We start from the raw sequence: 20429 nt of genomic DNA on the forward strand, positions 1-20429 counted from the left end.
AGTGTGTGTGTGTGTGTGTGTGTGAGTGTGTGTGTGTGTGTGTGTGTGAGTGTGTGTGTGTGTGTGTGTGTGAGTGTGTGTGTGTGTGTGTGTGTGTGTGTGTGACTGCCGCCTATCTCACAAGAAAATGTGTTGTCAGGTATTTGTAGGTGGAAGAACCTGCAGAACAGGTTTTGAGGGTTCTTGGTTTTTGTTTTCTCTGTCATTCCTTCAGTCTGTGGGTTTTCCTGTTTGCTGCCATATTCTGCATCACTGATGCCATATGCACCCATAACCAGTCCGATCAGTTCTTGACTGAAAGGTCTGTCTTTTCCTGTCTTGGTTGTTTTCTTCAGACAGGGATCACATAGAAACTCACTACATAAAGCAACAGAATCCGTGGCGACTGAGGTGCCTCTGTTTTAGTGTAATTTCTAGTATATTGCATATACAAACTCTTGCTAAAATAACTTTTAAAATGATAAATAAATAATAGGACTTTGTGATTGTGAGACATGTCTTAAAATAGAGTGAAGGAAAGGCGTACCTTTATAAAACCATACAATCTATGGCTGGCTGTCATTTGAAAATGTTCAATCTTATGATTCCTGAGTTGGGGTAAAAGTAGGAAAACAAAACTTTCCGTCATTTCACCACTTCTAGAGGAAGTTTAGGGTAATTTAATTTAGTTTATGTTTTAACTCGCTTTTAATTAAAAAAAAAAAAAAAAAACTGTGCAATGCATCAGTGTTGAAAGAACAACTTTGCCCAAATAAAACACAGTCTAAAGTCAGAAAACCTCACTGGTTAAGTTCAGAAAACATCTGATCAGTTATATTAGCCCAAGACTTCTAATTTTTAATACTTAATGCTGAATACACATTTGGGTCAGTACTTAAAAAATATCAAGGTTAAATACACAGCCCTGTTAAAATCACCTGTGAGTGGGAATGGTCAAAGTGGACAGAGTTGTTTGACAGCTGTGACCATGGGGGTGTTGGGCTGATTTAAGATTCACTTGTGTTTACTGATAAACAGTCAAAGTCTTTAAACAAACAGCAGCTAATACAACATCAGAGTTGGTGTGTTTGTTTGTGTGTGTGTGTGTGTGTGTGTGTGTGTGTGTGTGTGTGTGTGTGCAAGTGTGTTTCATGAGGAACTGAAGAAAGAGAGAGCACTCCTCTGGCTCAATTCATTGTGTCTGAGAAGAAGCAGGTGGTGCCCCACGACCCCTCCCCCAGTCACCTAGAAACACACACACACACACACACACACCGGCTCCCCACCCCACATCCATTTCTGGAGTCCAAGTATTAATCCCTAGCGTCAGCATGGTGAGTGGATGGCGGGGGTCTGTCTGGTGCCAGGCGGTGGCCAGCACTGGCCTGACTCCTTCACTGCAGGACTAGACTGATACTCAGTGTGTACATGTGTGTGTGTGCAAATGTGTGCGTGTGTGTGTTACAGAGACCCTTGGAGGCTTATTGGAGAGATGACGCCATTTTTCAAAACACACACACATGCACGCTTACAGCCGCAGCGTCTTGTCATCCGTTAATCTTGTTAAACTGTTTCAGCCCGGTCAGGGGTTTGCCCTGAGTAAAAGCATTTGATTGCAGGGCTAAAAACATTAGACCATCTTGTTACAGTGCTTATTGGGCTTACGCTGTGATTCAGTGACATTGAGGTGATGGCCGAGGCTTTTCGAGGTGGGCCTTAAGCATGTATAAGGGCCTTTGTTCTCTGTAATCCAGCATTAGATAAACAGCAGCTGGTAATCAATGTTTCAGCTGACATACATGTAGCTTTTACAGTTGTAGCTCTAGTTGTAGTTTGTATTATGAACTTTATGTGTGTGTCTGTGTGTGCGTGTGCTGAGGGCAACATGATTGGCAAAATATGTTTTTTGAAGGAATAAATAGCTCAGTTCATGTTGAACCTATTTCATTTTTGAAACAAATTTAATTATGAAATAGTTGTAGGCATAAGAGTCCACAATGATTTTCATGGTTGAACTTTTGAACCTCTCTTCTGCTGTATCTACAGTGTTTGCAAGTGAGTAATGTGTCGTCATCCAGCTATGATCATGCAGCGTATGCTGTGTTGTTCTCTGTAATCCTTGAGCAGTCACTACCATTGGTGGTCAGCGGGATGGAGGTGGGGTAGTGGGGGGTTAGGAGTTAAGACAGGAAATCTTTGGGCAAGATTTCAAATCGGCTGACAACATCGCTCTAAAGACGTCTTATCTCACTGCTGGCGAGGCGAAAAGTCACTTTGCAAAAAAAAAAAAAATGATTGAGCTCGCCAGTCCAAAAGTCTGCATGAGTCACACTGACTTGCTGTGAACGCTTTTCTTTTTGGTTCATCCTGGGCGCTCCTTCAGTCATCATGCAAGCGTCATCAACATTTATTATTTGAAGATTTCCAACTGCAGTGATGTTGACTTTCACAACAGTCCTTGTCTTATCACAGTGGAAGAAGCTTTTAGATGTTTCACAAGGAATTTTTAAGTGTTGTCCAAAATGGGAAATGTGTAGGTGCAGGGCACAGATACACAGTAACTGCAGCGGATCAGTGTTCAAAACTCCTGCATGCTTTAGGTCCAGGTTAGAGGATGCTACTGGTACCTGTATATACATAACAAGACTGATGTCATGTGTACTTTTTTCAGATAGAGACATATGGGAAAACACAGAAAAAATGATCTTTGACCTTGTGGGCTTTCCTTTTCCGATCGGGACTGGTTTACTCTTGATAAGGCCAAGTTTTACAGCCGGTTGTCACACCTCATGTGAGTGTGATACAGTCATATGTGAGGTGCAGTTGAACTCTGAGGCAGACTGACATTTAAATTCCATAACTGAATACAAACACTTGCTGCCTCTTAGATGAATGCATTTGTTTGTTTTTTTTCTGATGTGATTAAGCTCCATGAAGTCAGAGAGACACTGTCATTCTCCCAGTCTTTTTCTCCGACTACTCCTCTCAACACTAAGCTCTATTGTCAGTGAGCATTTGCCCCTGACAAATGTCCGTTGTTGGTGTATCACAGTCTGATAAACAAACTTAAACAAATGAACTTGTTTGAATGTAAATTTGTGGTAAAGGATACCACGCTTGTTATTTTTTCATGTGTGCACAAATTGACACAGTGGTTACAGTTGATTAGCTTAGGGGACTAATTCATTTACATATTCACACATAGAGTGATTTTTTAACTGTCCTCTGTGGTAAAATGATAAAGACTCTTTCTTGTTAATAAATAAGGGCGTCAGTGCTGAACAAAGCCATCAGTGTAGTATTTCTCTTAGATTTACTTGTTGTATTTCCAGTATCGGTTTATGTATCCCATCCAATATGTTAGAGGGTGTTTACCTCTGTCATTTACTGCAATAATACATTTAATGTCAGGTTGTATTTTGAGTAATATAAAGAAATCACCCAGCCATTTTTTGTGTGTAGAGTGCAGTGTAAAGAACAGCATAACGTAATTCTCTTACTTAGTTGTGGGAAAACTCATACGGCCCCAGGCAGGTCTCTGTCTTTACTTGTCCTGCAATTAACAACGGATAGAATCCTGAAAGTTCAGTCATCTCAAAATATCCAGGCAGTTCTCACACAAGGAAACTAAAGGTTATAGTGTATTCTGTGTATAAAATGGCCATATAAAAACTGAGAAAATGTCACAGTTTTTCCTTAGCATTTGGATCTATGACCACTTTAGAATATTTTAAATGGCTTCTTTTACTATAGCGTTGTGCTGCTGAAAGCACCTGTGAGACTCTCTGTGGTCTTCTTTTCCATTAACTTGAAGACAGTGGAGCTTTTTTGTTGGAATAGGCCCCTCACTTGATGTTTCTGGTTCCTCCTAAAGCTCGCGCTGCACATATGCAAAACCGATGGTCTCTTGAAGTAATTGGACATTGTTCATCATAGAAATGAGACAAAATGAGAAATTCCAAGGAAGCCAGAGATCGCAGTGTTCGTCCTATTTGCCGTGCAACATTGAAGCATCTCATTTATTCAACTTGTTAATTAGATTGTAGCCTCGTCCACCTGGAAACCAGCAGAGCTGCACGTCATTGTGTGACCGATAGTGGACACTAAACTGTGGCTGTAATTACCAAGAATACAAAACAATGGTACATAGAGGTTGCTGTGAGATTTTGCCAGGGACAGGAATGTGACCCTCTGACATTTGACCCTAAAAGAGATAAACAGGAAAGTATGTAACTGAATAAACTCCATTATGTCCATCCTTCAAGCAACATTTACGTGGTACCACAGTTGGTGGTACAAATCAAAACAAAGGGATGAGGATGTAACCAAATATAAGCTCTTGTGTATATAGATCATTGGATGATTCAAAAAGACTTTGTTTGTGTCGACAGAGAAATGTATCTGTGGTTAAGTTTTACACAAACACTATTTCTTCCTTTTCCACTAAAACACAAAGTTAATGTGTGCAAGCGCCACATTATGAGGGACTTTAAAATTCCTACTGATATTTACACTGCCTGTCCTGGCATTGTTTTCTTATGTAAGTTTCCGCCGTCATGGATTTTTTCTTATAATACATCCAGTAATGATTGCAAGTCATGGCTCGTTGCAGGTTGTTAGGTAAATATTGTTGGCATTTCTCAGAGTTTGGGAGCTTGTATGAAGTTAATCTCAAGTAGCTTCATGTCCCAACTGAGCACCCACACACACATTCCCACACACACACACACACACACACACACACACATTCACATGGAGAGTTGTCCATGTGATCATTTGAGCAAAGCCACTCCCTGCTCTCTAAAAACTTGGCTTGATATGAGGAGGGCCCCCGCTATTCTTGTTGCCCTGGCGACTGTGCATTCTGCTGTGAACTTTGGAGCAGAAAGCACACAGCACTGATTGTGTCTGACCTCAGAGTGCTCGGTGCAGGGCAAACTTTTTTTTTGACTTTGCATGGCCATTAGTGCAGCACGCTGACTGTAGACGGTGAATTCAGAGAAGTGTTACATGAAAACTGGTTTTGCTGCAGTTGTGCAAAAGAGATAAATCTTATAAAGAGAGAAAAAGAAAGAATATTCTTGTGTTTGTAGATTATATATATATATATATATTATTGGAAATATCCTTAAATATCCTAAACTTGGGAAGACTTCGGGGTATATGTTGAATCCAAGTCTCATCATTTTTGATAGATTTCAGCCTGTCAGAGGAGGAGCCTGGTCAGGTGTCAGCAGATTGTGAAACATGAAACAGACCCATCACAGAACTGGACCTGACTGGACTGGATCTATCCTTCTTTAGTATAACTTCCAATAGATGTTCAAGTAGCTAAATGTGAGTTCATGAGTCATAGCAACATTAGAACTCGAAGGAGGCAAAACCAGAGCGGCCATTCTCTGACTCTTCACAACAAATACTTCAAGATCTGAAATATGAAACTACAATAAGATCATTAAGTCTTGTGACAACTGATAGTTTCAGTATCATAGGCATGAATATGATGTACAGAGATCAACATGTGTATTGAGGATAGATAATGTAACATTGTAACTTTAAAAGGCAAAGATAAAGGCTGGCGAAGCATGAGGCTCACAACAGGTAAACTGTGTTCACATTAGAGAAGTGACAAACTAAAGTTTACTCCAATCAGACGGCATGCAGATAAAAACCTTTGATTTTTGAGTGTGCTGCTGATGCACACTATTCTCCCACAATGCAATGCACGAAGGAAATGGAGGGGCCTGCTCACAGCTGGAAAAAATGAATAAATTGTGGGTGGCTCGTGAAACAATGCCAAAAAAATAGAGAAAACAAAACAGTAAAAAAAAGTAATAAAACTTAGGAAAAAAATTTTTTGTTGTCTCCTTGTGAAGTTCAGTTGGTCGTAACTTTTGACTCACATCCAACTTCACATGTTTCGTATCATTTCCTGTGAGTATAGAACGGCGAAGTATGTGGATATTTTTGTTTACTAACACAGTATAATATGAAGGATGGTATGTAATGTGGATTTGGGACACCTGTTCTGTGACTCCAGCTCCAGGTTTTAATGTCTGCCAGAGTGGTGGTCCTCCCTGGTGTGTGTGTGTGTGTCTGTGTCTGTGTGTGTGTAATCACAGTGGGTTCCCATCCATTCTCATGGTAATTGGAGCTCTGGAATGGAGTTGTTGCAGCAGGACGCACAGTCCTCCACAAGGCTCAGGAGCTGGACTTCAGATTGACAATGGACTATCTTAGAATGGATGGCGTTGTTTGAACCATCATGTGTGTGTGTGTGTGTGGAGAGAGAGGAGGGGCGTGTTTGTTTTTGAAGGGGTTTGAAGAAAGTTGCGAGCAGCAGGTGGGTGACGCCTCATCATCTTCTCCTTTCTCTCTCTCTCTGTACGAGGCAGTGAAAATGTAGAGGCTTGGAGGGCGTCAGTGAATTCTAGGGAAAATGTTTCTTCTGATGTTTGTTTTTACAGGAAAGCTGATAAAGGACTGTAAAATTAAATCTGCAATTATCAACATGCCATTCTTTGATCTTTTTTTTTTTTTTTTTTTTTTTTTTTTTTTTTTTGCCTAGTGATACCCAGGGATTCATCTCACAAACCCTCCAGTCGCAGTCTCACTAATCTTTTGGAAAGCTTATTTTCTCACTGAGCTGTCATTTGTTTGCTCGAGCTGATATCCACTACTTTGTTTTAGTCAAACCCTTGATGACCCGTGCTAATATATCTGCTGTGACTGTGACTGTAGTCATACTGGGTGTCTGAAGATAGGAGGCGAGGCGTAGTGGGAGATGATGTCTGGTTTGTGTCATTTTATGTTGCCATAAAATATACTCCCTGTTGTGACAGACCCAGATGAGTCTGCTTAGTGCGAGCTTAGTGTTGAACATGATTCATAAGGAGTTGGGTAAGGATAAAGAGCTGGTTTCAACTTAAAAGCATTTACAAAATTTTTAAGGCTCCTGTTTTAAGAAGCAGGTTTGCCGAAGTCTCTGGATAACTGAGTAAATCCAAACCTCCCCAAATCTGGAACATGGACTGATTTTAAAATGAGCTATTCCATGTTTTACTACTGCAAAGATATATGAGATTCTCTGACTGTGCTGTTTTTTTGGAAACCGGCCCCTGCTCTACTCTACAGTATTGATTCCACCTGTTGAAGCCTGTGACTTAGGGCTGGGAGTTTGTGTTCAAGTGAGGCTTGAGTAGGGCAAAAAGAAAAGATACACATTGTCTGATTATCTTTTACCACTTTGAAACAAACAGTCCACCAGGTTGCTTCAACATTTGTTGACTGCATTTATTGTGGGTTTTCTACATTTCCTCAAGCTTGTGCAAGTACATTTGTTAACATTGAAGCCTTAACAGAAAGTTTTTCCTGCACAGATGTTGTCTTTAGGGTTTTTGCCGTTTACATTTGTGTTCTTGTATATGCTGAGGCTTTCTTTTCAATGAAGCAGCTCAGTTTTTGCTCCACAGAGAGCAATAAAAACCAAAGTAATTCTGTAGGACCTGTCAGAAAAAGGGTACATAAAGATTCAGATGACAACTAATTAGTAATGGAATCAGAATCAATTAAAAGACTTTTTCAATTCCTGTCTGCATTACGGGTGGACAGGGAGAAAAGACAGAGTGAAGGGAGGGAATCAAAGGAGCACAGTTCTCCTGCCTTCATTAACCTAATTAATCCATAACCCTGTACATTTCAACAGACTACACAGGCAATCTCTTTGTTTTATTTTCCAAACTCTCTAATATGTGGAACCAGGTCAGTGTTTGAATGTAACTCATTTATTAACCCTCATGCTGCCAGATCTCTGTACAGACACCCATAACCCCCTGCAGAGTCATGGCCCCTCTTTCCCCCCTTCTCTAGAGGTTTTTCTCACCGTAATATTGATTACACGAAAACGTATTTCTTCTGTGTCGCTCTAATTCTTTATGTGTGTGTGTCTGAGTCTACTGTATAGAGCTAAGGCTTACTGTGTGCTGTACAAGGTCCACACACATCCAGATCTATTCAAACACTTCGCCCTCACCTCCCTTTATGCTGAGGTGAGACTACAAGAACAGCACTGCCATTTTTTGGTCGGTTTAATTAAGAGTGATGGATGCTGTTGAGTTTTTTTTTTTTTTGTATAATTACTTCACACATTAGGTCCTCTATCCCTCACATTATTGCAGATATTGAATTGGTTAGCAATCAACAGGTGCTAAAAATCAGCCTGCAGCTAGACAGTAATGAAGTGACAGCTGACTGGACTTAATCGACAGGGAAATGAGCTGGCCTGAGTTCAGCTCAGAGATTTTCTGACTTTGGAGACTCAAGCAACAGCTGGGAATAAAATTCATAGAGCAATAATTCGAAAACTAGTTTGACTATTTGAATTTGCTGGCCTCGTACCACGTTGAGGTTTTCAACAGCAGGTTGTTGTTTGCACTGAGTAATTAGTCTCTCTGATCGCTGGCATTCATTCACAGGTGCGTGTGATTCACTGATACTAAGTGTTTGTCATACAGGTGTTGGCTAGGTGACACCTGACCGTATGAGCTCCTGTGATTTAGTGTTTGGTCGTTTATAGAACCTCATTTCTCTCAAATTCAGTTGTAAGATATAAAATACTTTGGAATAAATTCTCAATCACCAACTAATGAATTGCAGCTTTGCTTTAGGTTAGATTGTAAATGAACTGTGTGTGTGTGTGTGTGTGTGTGTGTCTGTCTGTCTTGCAGTCGTGCAAACGTGTGTGATGCCTGTACTCTCTTTATAATACTTCACAGAACAATTAACAGTGGAATTACAAAGAAGTGGGTCAAAACATGGCAATGCAGTTTCACATGTTGCTTTTTATGGAAATAACCACGTATTTAAGCATGTGAAGTGGAGCATATGATGTGGTTGTGTGCCTGTGTGTGTGTGTGTGTGTGTGTGTGTGTGTGTGTGTGTGTGTGTGTGTGTGTGTGTGTGTGTGTGTGTGTGTGTGTGTATATAGAGGATCAAACGTGGGAATGAGCCGATTGATTCCAATTAAATTCTGAATCTTTTGTTGTCAGTGTCTCTTTGTATTGTGCTGCCGCTCTGACTTTTGAAACCCATCAGCGAACTACTTTCTCACCAGAGGGGGGAAATGGTGGTGGTGGGTGGGGGGGGGGTTGCTGCGTTGTCAGAGCAGCAGCGATGGATGCTGCAGAGGGTACATGGTGCAAGCGGTGAGAAAAGCTCCTTTGAGTTGAGCTTTAGCCAAGTCACGTGAAAAGAGAGAGAGAGAGAGAGAGAGAGAGAGAGAGGGTGGGAGGGAGGGAGACAAAAGGCAGGTGGCCAAGTATCTGAAATACATTTCCGCTCACAAAATCTCATACATACATTTTGAAAATTTTGTCTGAAAATTAAAAAAAAAAAAAAAATTGGGCTATAAACTTTGATTCCTATTCAATATTCCCTTGAGAAATGGGGTTTTAATAGGGATTACTGCTTTTGTGTGAATTGAACAGCAAAACTGCAAGGTTGTAGCAGTCTGGTTGTGTGTGTGTGTGTGTGTGTGTGTCTGTCTGTCTGTGTGTGTGCGTGCGTGTGTGTGTGTGTTTGCAAATTCCTGCGTGGGGTAACAGGAGGGTAAGCAGAGTTAACTTCATTAGCCTCTGACAGCATCTGTTCGGTGGTGACGCCACCTTCATCCATCGACGCAACGCAGCACATGCTGAGTCTCCCCTCTCTCTCTCTCTGAGCTATTAAAGGTCCCCACACTGAAATATACACAACCTCTCACTACAGCGGTGATTCACTCGTGGTGGCCTCTTCTACTGCCCAGTACCTGTCATCGTCACAAATAACCCAAGATCCTATTGTGCTCGTTGAGCATTCAAAGATACTGTAAATACTGTATATAGATATATTATAATAGTCAGCAGTGGTGGAAAGTAACTAAGTATTTGTACTTGAGTATTTCCATCTCATGCTACTTCATAATACTTATTCATCCTGCTTAATGGGTACTTTTACTTTTGATGCTAATAACGTAATACTTTTTTTAATTGTAGAGTATATTTTTGTGGTGTTTCTTCTTTTACTTAAGAAACACACACAGCAGACGTACAGTACAGCGTCCGTGATGTGCCACACACACTGGTCCTGGTTCGCATCACTCGTCATCACTCTCGAGCGCCCTTATCTCTCTCCCCTCGGTCCCCTCTCTAACTGCCTCTTCTTTAATGTCTGCCCGGGGTCCCCCGAGAGCCTGTATGTCTGTAGTTGCTGTCACAGGCCATTGTGCCGCACACAAAGAGCCCGAGTCCACTCCAGTTTTGGGTCCATTCATAAAAAGCAGCGGTGCGTGAACCGGGCTCTCCCTCCAGTCCCAGGAACCAGTGATAGCAGAGACGTTGATCAAAAGCCAGTCAGACAAGACGAAGAGTAAAGGGCGGACTGGGTGGGTGGGCGGGAGTATGTTTGGTTGCAATGAATGAAGACATGGGCTGGGAAAGGTTTCTCTGGAGCTTAGAATAGTCCCCCTCTCTTGTCACTTTTTTTTTTGCTACAACAAGCTTTGTGTTTATGCCAGAACCATGGTAATTAATGAGCAGAAATGAATGCATTCATGAGAGGAATTCATATGTTTGCCTTAAATACTGTTTATCAAAAACATCATAATGCATTATATTTGAAAATTGTGTTTAATAGATCTTGATGAAAGAGAAGCAGCTGTAAGATTTAGCACCGATCTCAAAACATTTTCATTTAAAACGTCTCCTTTCCCGCCTTTCCAGAGATGACGCTCCTGTCGTCCCAACCCAAATCCCTGGACTCCACCCCAACCTCGGACTCCACCCCCACCTCCGGCACGGGCACCGAGGACCCAGAGCAGAGGATGCTGGAGAAGAGGTCGAAGGTCATCGAGGAGCTGCTGCAGACGGAGAAGGACTACATCAAAGACCTGCAGATGTGTGTCAAGGAGATCATCGAGCCGCTGCAGAAGAAGCAGGTAGAAAAACACGTGAACATTGTGCGGCTGAAGGTCTGACACCATACAAAACGTTGGATCTACATGTTCGATCAGATGCATTTAGAATTGTAGGATGGAGTGGACACGACGTGTGTGAAATACGATATCCACTTTCAATGGAAACTGTTTTACAATAGAGAAGAGAAATGAGCAGAAAGTTTGAAAGAGAGAAAGTTTTTGATCATATTTAGGATAAGGCGATTACCTGGGAAATAGAAAACCCTGGATATTTAAATAAAACAGAATAATAAAATAATAATAAAAGAAATTGAGAAAATCTCTCCGCACTGACTGACTTACCTTAGCAGCTGAGGATTAACTCGGTTTAGTTTCTGACTGCGTGGCCTTCTCCTCTGCATATTTCTTTTTTGTTTTACCGACCAACTGCTAACTTGAGTTGAGGAGGCACCTGGGAACGTGGGAGAGAATGATGAGAGACATAGATAAGGTGTTTACATACCACAGTGTCATGCTTTTTATCTGAGCACTCCAGCTGGTATCACCACGTTTCTCAGAAGTGGAATAAGGGCTTAACACAAAACTGTTTACATGCACAAAACATAAGCAGGACACTCCAGGGTACTACTGTGTCAGTTAACAGCACATTGTTTTAACTCTTTCTTTCTGCCTTTCCTGAAGGTGAAGAACGTGGACTTTGATGGGCTCTTTGGCAACATCAGCTCTGTGATCGACTTGTCGCAGCGCCTGCTCGACACACTGCAGGAGACAGACTCTATTGGTAAGGAGCCAGTTTTTGAAAGACGCGTGAAGTCGTCTGAAGTTATTGTTTTACCAACGGGCCAATCAGACGGCTTCTTTCAGCATGCTGTGCTTGTACTTGATTAGTTTCAACCACGAGCTGTCACCTGATCATGTTTTATTGGCTGAGCAAGACTTTGAACACAATTTGAACCGTTAGAAGACGTAAAGGGAAGGATGATAATAAACAGTTATGTTTGATTATTCAATGATTTATGGAAAGAATGATCAATAATCACAGATATGTGTTTTTAATTCTTTGTTTACATGGAAACTGCCAACCCAAAAATTCAGATTTTTGTCTTTATTGACCCAATTTCTTTGTGTGTGTGTGTGTGTGGGTGTAATTATTTGTGTTATATCATTTTTGTCCTTTCCTGTTTAAATAAACTCTTGGCCTTATGTCTCTGTATCCTGTCGTCTCAGGAAAAGTATTTGTGGACTTCAAAGCCGAGCTGGAGGAGGTGTACAAGATCTACTGTCAGAACCACGACGATGCCATCTCTCTGCTGGAGAGCTACGAGAAAGACGAAAACATCCAGCGCCATGTGTTGGAGTGTCTGGACAGACTGAGGTGAGTCACTGAGAGGAAGGGAAAAAAAAAAAAAAAAAAAACAGTGTGAAAAGGTTCACTCACTAGTTTTAGCTCTGGATTTCTGCTTTGACCTGTGTGTTTGACTTAGAAAAAATTCTTGTGCATGTGCGTGAACAATGACGTGCACGTTCGTGTGTGTATAAGCATGAAGACAAAGCAAGACCGGCCACTAATACAAAGTCAAACATTAACTGTAAAAGGCTCGTGATCATGTTTGTAGCAAAGGGAGTTGTTCTGTTCAGCGTGTGTTACCTTAAACCCCGTCAAAATTGGACTTTGGTTTGAATAAGATTCACTGTAGTAAATAATTTTCCCACGGGGATTTTTCATGTTTTGAAAATGTGACATTGTTATGGAGTTCAAGACCACTGCAAGGTTTCCTGTTAGCACATATTCACATGGAATTAATTTATGACGGGATTTCAAAGCAGACTTTGAACTTTAATGTGTGGGCAGGTTAGGAGAAGGAAGAACAGTCACAGCAAATCTTTAAAAGGAAGAAATGCTTTTTTTTTTCTTTTTTTTTTTTTTTGTCTGAAACATATTTGTGCTTATAGTCTATAACCTGCCATTTTTCTGTGCGCACTCCATCTCATAGTGTTTCTATAGCTCTCAGTAATGCGGAGCAGTTAAAGAATGTGCCCTGCCCCGGTTTCACCTGTCTAGTTTCACCATCAGTGACTCAGACGTGTTTCTGGGAAATATGGTCAGCAATTCCTGTTTGAAGATAAACACAGGTTTGTTAGACCGGAAGCTTTAAGGAAAAAGAAAAAGAAAAGGGCGACGGTTCCAAGAACGAATCTGCATAAAGAAAAGTAAAAGGACAATATACAGCTCAGAGTGTCCACACTGACAAACCCCTGTTGTTTTTCTATACATTTTAGTAAATTTACCGTTAAGTTTGCAGCCTCATTATTGGCTGTGTGTGTGTGTGTGTGCGAACCTATTCAGCTTTGAGAAGGTCATGTGTGCTGCCACCTCTTAGAAACAACATGTTTTACTGCCTCTCTGGGCCTCTGTCCACGTTTAAGAGAGAATTCACGAAACAAAACCATAACAACCACGAGTGCAGTTGCCGTGAGCAAAGTCCAAGTGAAATTCTGTGGGTTTAAACTGATCACGGAAACACATCCTGTAGATTTTTTTTTTTTTTTTAAAGTTCTGCAGAATTAAAGATTTCATGAACGTTGTCATCAGGTCACGGCTTATAAATCCTGTCTTTGTTATCTTTCTATCCCTTTTCCATTCTTCCCCCCGACAGGGCCATGTACCGAGAGTGGTAAGTCGTGTCGTCATGATTTCCAGCATGAGAATCATCGTGACCGCATGCCTTTTGCTCACTAACCCCTGAGGAAATGACCCCTTTGTGTGTGTGTGTGTGTGTGTGTGTGTGTGTGTGTGTGTGTGTGTGTGTGTGTGTGTGTGTGTGTGTGTGTGTGTGTGTGTGTGTGTGTGTCTGATAACTAAAAATCTAAGTGTGCTGAGTGTGGAAGACTTTAAAAGCATTTGCGCTGGGATTTATCAGGCCATTTCAGTGTCCTTCCCTGGATCGAGATGGACTCATAACCATACTCTGTCGTTTGTGTTTGCATGTGCATGTGTGTGTTGTGTGGTATTGTTGTGAAAAGAAATATCCAACATTGTCCATGACACTGTTCTCTTCCCCTCTTATAATGTAACTGTTGATCCTGGGAAACACATTTAATGCCATCTTCTGGACTAAAACAGCATCAGCAATTCACAGATAATGTTTTCTTAATATTATGAGATGATTTTTTTTTTTTTTTTGTCATTGTTAGATCTTTTCTCATTTTTTATGAGAGTGCTGTAAACATGATTGTCTGAAAGTTCTCTGATTAAATGTAAAATGTGTGCACTCACATGTTTTACTTGTTCAGAGCTGGAAATGACTTTTCCTTGGCAAACAAGACGCCTTAAATCAAACACCAGTTTTCCAATAAAAAGATATTATCTTGTCCTAATAAGATCATTCTTTTCTGCCATGCATCAAATCAAATCCCATTTTGACTCTAAACAACCAAACTATGGAGTTGATTTGTTTGAAGTTCCTGAGCTGTTTGTCCTCTAGATTGCATTATAACTAAGCAAATCAATTTTGTTTAACATATTGTGCCTTCCCTGTTCTCTCATGTCTCCCAAAAACTCTATTTGTCATCATCAGAATATATGCATATATGATGATGTTGTATATCATTGGATCATGTAATCCACATGATACAAAGACGTGTTACATGAACATGGGAAGAAACATTTCACATTAGTTGTGCCTGTGACCTTAATGCTGCCTGTGTGAGAGGCTCTCATACTTATTCTCATTCCTCTGCGGTCTCCTAATCTTTTGTTTTTTCCAGGGGTAAAACGAATTACATCAATCTCGGTTCCTTCCTCATCAAGCCGGTGCAGCGGGTCATGCGTTACCCGCTGCTGCTGATGGAGCTGCTGGGGGCCACGCCGGAGAGCCACCACGACCGGCCCCAGCTGCATCAGGCTCTGCAGGCCGTCAAGGAGATCAACGTAAACATCAACGAATACAAACGCAGGAAGGACCTTGGTAAAAAAAAAAAAAAAAAAAAATCCCTCACAATCTTCTGTGCTCGCTGTTTTTGCCGTTGTATGTAAAATGTGTGAGTCCTGAGTTTCCTGTCTCAAGCTTTCCCTCTGCTGTCCACAGTGGTGAAGTACAGGAAAGGGGACGAGGACACGTTCATTGACAAGATCTCTAAGCTGAGCATGCACTCCATCATCAAGAAGTCCAACCGAGTCAGCAGCCACCTCAAGCACCTCACGGGAATTTCACCCCAGGTACATCACTGCCCCGAGCTGACGTCTTAACCCAAATGAAATTCCGTATCCAGGTTGAGGAAAGACTATCGGAGTGTTGTGAATGAAAACATGCCGGCTCAAACCTTCTGCCTTTCCCTCCAGATTAAAGATGAAGCATTTGACGAGGCTGAGAAGAAGTTCAGGCTGCAGGAGAGACTCATCAAATCTTTTATCAGGGACATTTCCTTGTACCTGCAACACATCAGGGTAAGAGCCTGTTACCATAGTGACAGAACAACTCATTTTGTGATACAGAACCTGAAAGTGGTTTTACTCAGAAATACTGTGTTTGTTTGTTTCATGCCATTTTGTGAATGTCCATGTTCGTATTTAAATATTTTGTATTAATTTACTGTTTGAGCATAATATTCATATGAGCAAAGACATACGGCGAACGTTAAAGGTGGAAAGTTAGAAACGATATGTCCAACGTTTGTAAATGACATATATGTTCAATAACTCTTAATTTATAATGATATGGCTCAATATTGTGTTATACTACACCAACACTGTTCATCAGAATAATAATGTAAAATTATCCTGCGAGAGGAAAAGATTCATAGATGGATTATCTGCAATATAAAATGTGCGATATATTTTATTTTAATTTATGTATTTAACACATACATATTTTGTAATATAATATTTTTGGATTGTAACTGAAAATCCATCTCTTCAGGAGTCAGCGTCCGTGAAGGTCTTGGCCGCCATCAGTTTCTGTGACATCTACACAGAGCGCAGTGTGCTGGACCCCGAGCGCTTCCAGAGAGCTCACCGCTGCATCAGCGACAAACAGTTCACACAGTTTGTAAGTCTTTCGGTTCAGCCTCACTCAGTTGCTGTAAAAGTGCATTTTTGGAATGACCACTGATCACATCAAATTATCTGTCAACCCCCTCCCCTCAATTGCCTGAGTAGAAGGAGCGCACAGAGGCCTTAGTCATCAACCCGCTCACCCAGCTGCTCCTCATGTTCGCTGGGCCGCACAAACTCATCCAGAAGCGCTTTGACAAGCTGCTGGACTACGACAACTGCAAGGAGCGAGCCGACCGCCTCAAGGACCGCCGTGTCCAGGAGGACCTGCAGGTGGCGCGCAACAACTACGAGGCGCTCAACGCGCAACTTCTCGATGAGCTCCCCAAGTTCCACAGTGCAGCGGAGGACCTGTTCACCGGCTGTGTGAGGGCCTTCGCTCAGTCTCAGAAAGACTTCATGAAGACGACGCTGGGAGAGCTGAAGCCCCTCCTCCAGGTTGTGAGTGTGTCTTTGTTTATGGGGGATTTTTTTTTTTTTTTCATGAATATTTGTGGACATTATTAAATGCACTCATTGCGCTACTAATGCCTTTCTCTTTACCCGGATCTCCAGTTTTCGAACAAAGTCGGCATGGAGGGCAACCTCATCGCACAGTTCCAAGAAGAGTACGGTCGAGTTCTCCAGCTTCTGCAGAGCTTTAGCTTCTGCCCGGAGAACCTGCCTCCAGCCGCCTCCACAAAGAAGCCCTTTGAGAAGAAGACCCTGGAGAAGCAGACCTCTAAAAAGCAACTGCAGGGACCCGTGAGTTGAACTCTCATCCCATTTCTGCAATTTCATATTTTTTAATAACCGCTGTCACATGAACTAATCGGGAGTCTCGTCCTTTTCGCTCTCAGCCAAACTACATCATGCAGACAGAGGAGCACCGCGCAGGACTTCTGGTACGCTACGGCCCTGAGAAGCTTTTCCAGGCTGAGAGGAACTTCAATGCTGCCCAGGATCTGGATGTCTCTATACTAGAGGGAGATCTTGTTGGTGTGATCAAGCAGCAGGACCCCATGGGAAGCCACAACCGCTGGCTAATTGATAATGGAGGTTGGTCATTTGTATTCCAAGACCTGACTTAATATATTTCACAAATCAGCCACTTGTTTTTATGCCTTAGCCTCTGCCAGTAGAAAAGAATGTTGCAGCAATAAAATCTATTTCCTTGTCTTTTTTTGCAGTCACCAAGGGTTTTGTGTACAGCTCCTTCCTCAAACCTTACAACCCACGCAGAAGCCAGTCAGACGTGTCCATCGAGAGCCAGTCCTCTAATGAGTCGGGCTACGGCGGCTCCTCCCCGGTTTTCTCCCGCCAGAACAGCAACAGCACTCTGACCTTTAACCAGGAAACAGCCACCGTCAGCTTTTCCACATCGCAGCATCAGAGCCATTCGTCGCCGCACCCGTCGCTGGACTCAGCCTCCTATCGGAGGAGTCACCACAGGGATGCGCTCAACCCCGACTCTGCCAGTCAGAGCAACTCCATAAACTCCTCTCCCCGAAATCCCTCAAACCGAAGGGAATTTTTAGACCAAACACACCGAAACTCCCCGAGTCACAGAGACACAGAGCCTTCATACCGCCACTCAGGCAATCACAGAGACTCCTATGATACGAGTTATGCAAGTTCCAGCAGCCACAAGGAAACGTCGGACCTCTCGGAGACCGACTCTTCCTCTTCGCACAGGAACAATCACTCACAGCGATATGGGCACACAGATAAATCCTACAGTTCGTACCAGTGGAGAAATGGAGATAATGGTGGCCAGAAGAAGTCCGTTTACTCCAGAGATGAGTACATCGAGCCGGAACCAGAACCAGAACCAGAACCAGAACCAGAACCAGAACCAGAACCAGAACCAGAACTAGAACCAGAACTAGACCCAGAACCAGAACCAGAACCAGAACCAGAGCATGACAGTGAATTGGATGGTCATCAGGTGAGATTTTGTTTGATACTAAGATGTATTGTGTGTTTATAATAAGACTTTTACCATACCAAAAGTTTTGTCTGATAAAAGTGGATTAACCAGCTTTTAAAAGATAAAATCTATTGAATGAAAGCGTATTATCACTTGACTCTGCGCTTTCTCTCAGATCTATGGGGCCTTTTAGTTTCTTTAAGCTCATTTTTTAAATTTTATTCTGTTCACGGCCTGCAGCTTTAAAGTTTGTTCTCACTGCTCTGATCAAGCTTGTTTCCACCAGAAGCAGGCAACTGTTTTCAACAGATCAAGAACAAATATGATCACAGAAAATCAAACATGAACAAACAACAGAACAGCAGAACAAACTAGCAAGCAAACAAATGAGGGAGACGGCTCATCTTGGCTCGACCGCTAATGAGAATGAATATGTTTTAAGCTGAGATTTGAAAGTGTTGATGGGTGGGGCAGATCTGATCGACATGCGGAAGCTCAGTCACCTCCAGTGCGTTTAAAGTCGGCACAAGGGTCGGTCAGGAGGTCCTTGTCTGACAATCTGAGGGGCCTTTAATAGGTCATTGATGTAGGGAGGGGCTAATCCATTCATGGCTTTTAACACAAACAGTAAGACCTTTAAAATCAATGCTAAAATGAACTGGCAGTCAATGGAGAGAGGTCAGCATAGGGGTCCAGTATACAGGGAGTTACACTAGTGAAGCCAGAATAGAATATGAGAACATGGATAACTTTTTTGTAAGTCACTGAATGAGAGGAAAGGTTTTGTTTTGGTGATGGTACGAGGCTGAAAGAAACTACAGCAAAAGGCTCCTGGGGGAGCCCCAGGAGCTGCTGGAGATCAAGAACAGAGCTACAATGAGAATAAATGTTGGACATAAATTTGTTAGGTGGCCAGAAACAGGGCTCCAAATGAATACTAATGTTACACTATGTCTGGTGATGTTTAAAACAACCGCTTATTGCTAACACTTACAACCTTGATTATATGTCAGTGTTGCTGCCACCAATCAGAAAAAAATGATTAATACTATTTTAAAACACAAACTAAGGATCACATTGTGTTTATTTTTATTTTTTCAGATTTACTACGCCCTCTACTCCTTCAACGCCCGCTGCGCCAACGAACTGAGCATCTCAGCCAATCAGCGGCTGCGGATACTGGAGTTCCAGGACATGAACGGCAACAGCGAATGGTGGCTGGGCGAGGCGGGAGGCCGACGAGGCTATGTGCCTTCCAATTACATTCGCAAATCAGAATACACATGAACAGCTGATATCACGCGGATGACACCTGAGACTGCACTTCGACCTTAAGAAGACTCACTCTGTGAGCGAGCAGAACAAAAAGACAAACAAGCATGTTTGCGTGGTGGCGTATTTTTGATCTGTTGTCATGCAGTTTGATTAGTGAGAAGGACTGACTTGCTGCTGACTCTGCTCCTGAAAGTTAGCATTATATGCCTATATTTATAGACTTTTTTTAAAGTTTTTTTTTTTTTTTACTTTCCGGAAACTGGACCCCACCCCCATTTGTTTCCAGTGGAAAACCTGTGAATTGCACCAGACTTTTGCCATATACTCTGGAGCTGAAGACAATGAATTGTATGTTTAAGAGAGCGGCCTTTAAGGTTGGCACGTTGGGAGATTACAATGGAAATGTGAAGGTTTTGGGTTCAGATTGCTTCCTGTAACATCAAGTGATATGCACAGAGACTGAACACCTGAACACTGTGTTAATTACTCTTTTCTTCATGTGGTTCATGACATCACTAGAATGACGCATGAATATTAGATACATTTACACCATACTGTTCAACAATCAAGGTTTGAGGCACTTATGATGGTCATCCATTGGTTGCAAGTTTGAAGTGTCTGTGGAGCCATCAACAAGAATGTGGAGTGTTGTATGAAATTAACATTGACTGTTTGAATGAAGACCAAGGACAAAGTTGAATGGCATATGTAATACAGTTTACAAATACTCCCCTTGAACTTTTTGAATACATTTTTTTACTGGGTTGACACTGTGTAAACAGGTGATGACCCATTTTACCTGTAAGAGGAGGTTAACGAACAGGGAGAGAGAGACTGTGGTCTGATCTTAACTATGATTTCTCCACATGCTCCCCATGTACATTATATATATATATACATATATATAATGTAATATATATATATATATATATATAGTGCTGTACAGTTTAAAAATGCTATTGCACCCACTGTAAAGTGATCACTGTTTGAATAAAAGACAGCTCAGCTGACAAATATTGACAGTCTGAAATGGGTTTTTGTTCACGTTTTATCTGTAATATCAAAGATCAGTGTTGGCACACTGTCATAGTGTCATATACTGTTTATATACTTGGCTTTTTTTAGGGTCATTAATGACAGACCACAAAATGATGTAATCAGCCATCATTACATTTCAGAGCTTCCCAACAGCACATGAACTCACCACATAGACATTTTTAAAAATAAATCTACTCTTTCAACTGTTCAACAATGATGCAAAT

At 41.8% G+C, this 20429-nt stretch overlaps 1 protein-coding gene across 2 annotated transcripts in view; it reads left to right on the forward strand.

Moving 5' to 3' along the window:
- Positions 1-20185, forward strand: part of dnmbp (dynamin binding protein) — a 46975-nt gene extending 26790 nt beyond the window's left edge. Inside the window, exons 5-17 of one of the 2 annotated variants that reach the window (XM_022743385.1) lie at positions 10737-10951; positions 11612-11711; positions 12158-12305; positions 13588-13605; positions 14699-14898; positions 15019-15149; positions 15273-15377; positions 15850-15978; positions 16089-16424; positions 16539-16727; positions 16823-17021; positions 17153-17910; positions 18994-20185. In XM_022743385.1, coding sequence (XP_022599106.1) covers positions 10737-10951; positions 11612-11711; positions 12158-12305; positions 13588-13605; positions 14699-14898; positions 15019-15149; positions 15273-15377; positions 15850-15978; positions 16089-16424; positions 16539-16727; positions 16823-17021; positions 17153-17910; positions 18994-19179 — 2714 coding nt within the window. In that variant the 3' untranslated portion in view covers positions 19180-20185. The remainder of the gene's footprint in view (positions 1-10736; positions 10952-11611; positions 11712-12157; positions 12306-13587; positions 13606-14698; positions 14899-15018; positions 15150-15272; positions 15378-15849; positions 15979-16088; positions 16425-16538; positions 16728-16822; positions 17022-17152; positions 17911-18993) is intronic. The other variant, XM_022743386.1, reaches the window with a different exon arrangement.
- The last annotated feature ends 244 nt before the right edge of the window (positions 20186-20429 follow it).

This window comes from Seriola dumerili, unplaced genomic scaffold (assembly GCF_002260705.1).
Source record: "Seriola dumerili isolate Sdu_G_001 unplaced genomic scaffold, Sdu_1.0 BDQW01000068.1, whole genome shotgun sequence".
Lineage (NCBI taxonomy): Eukaryota > Metazoa > Chordata > Actinopteri > Carangiformes > Carangidae > Seriola > Seriola dumerili.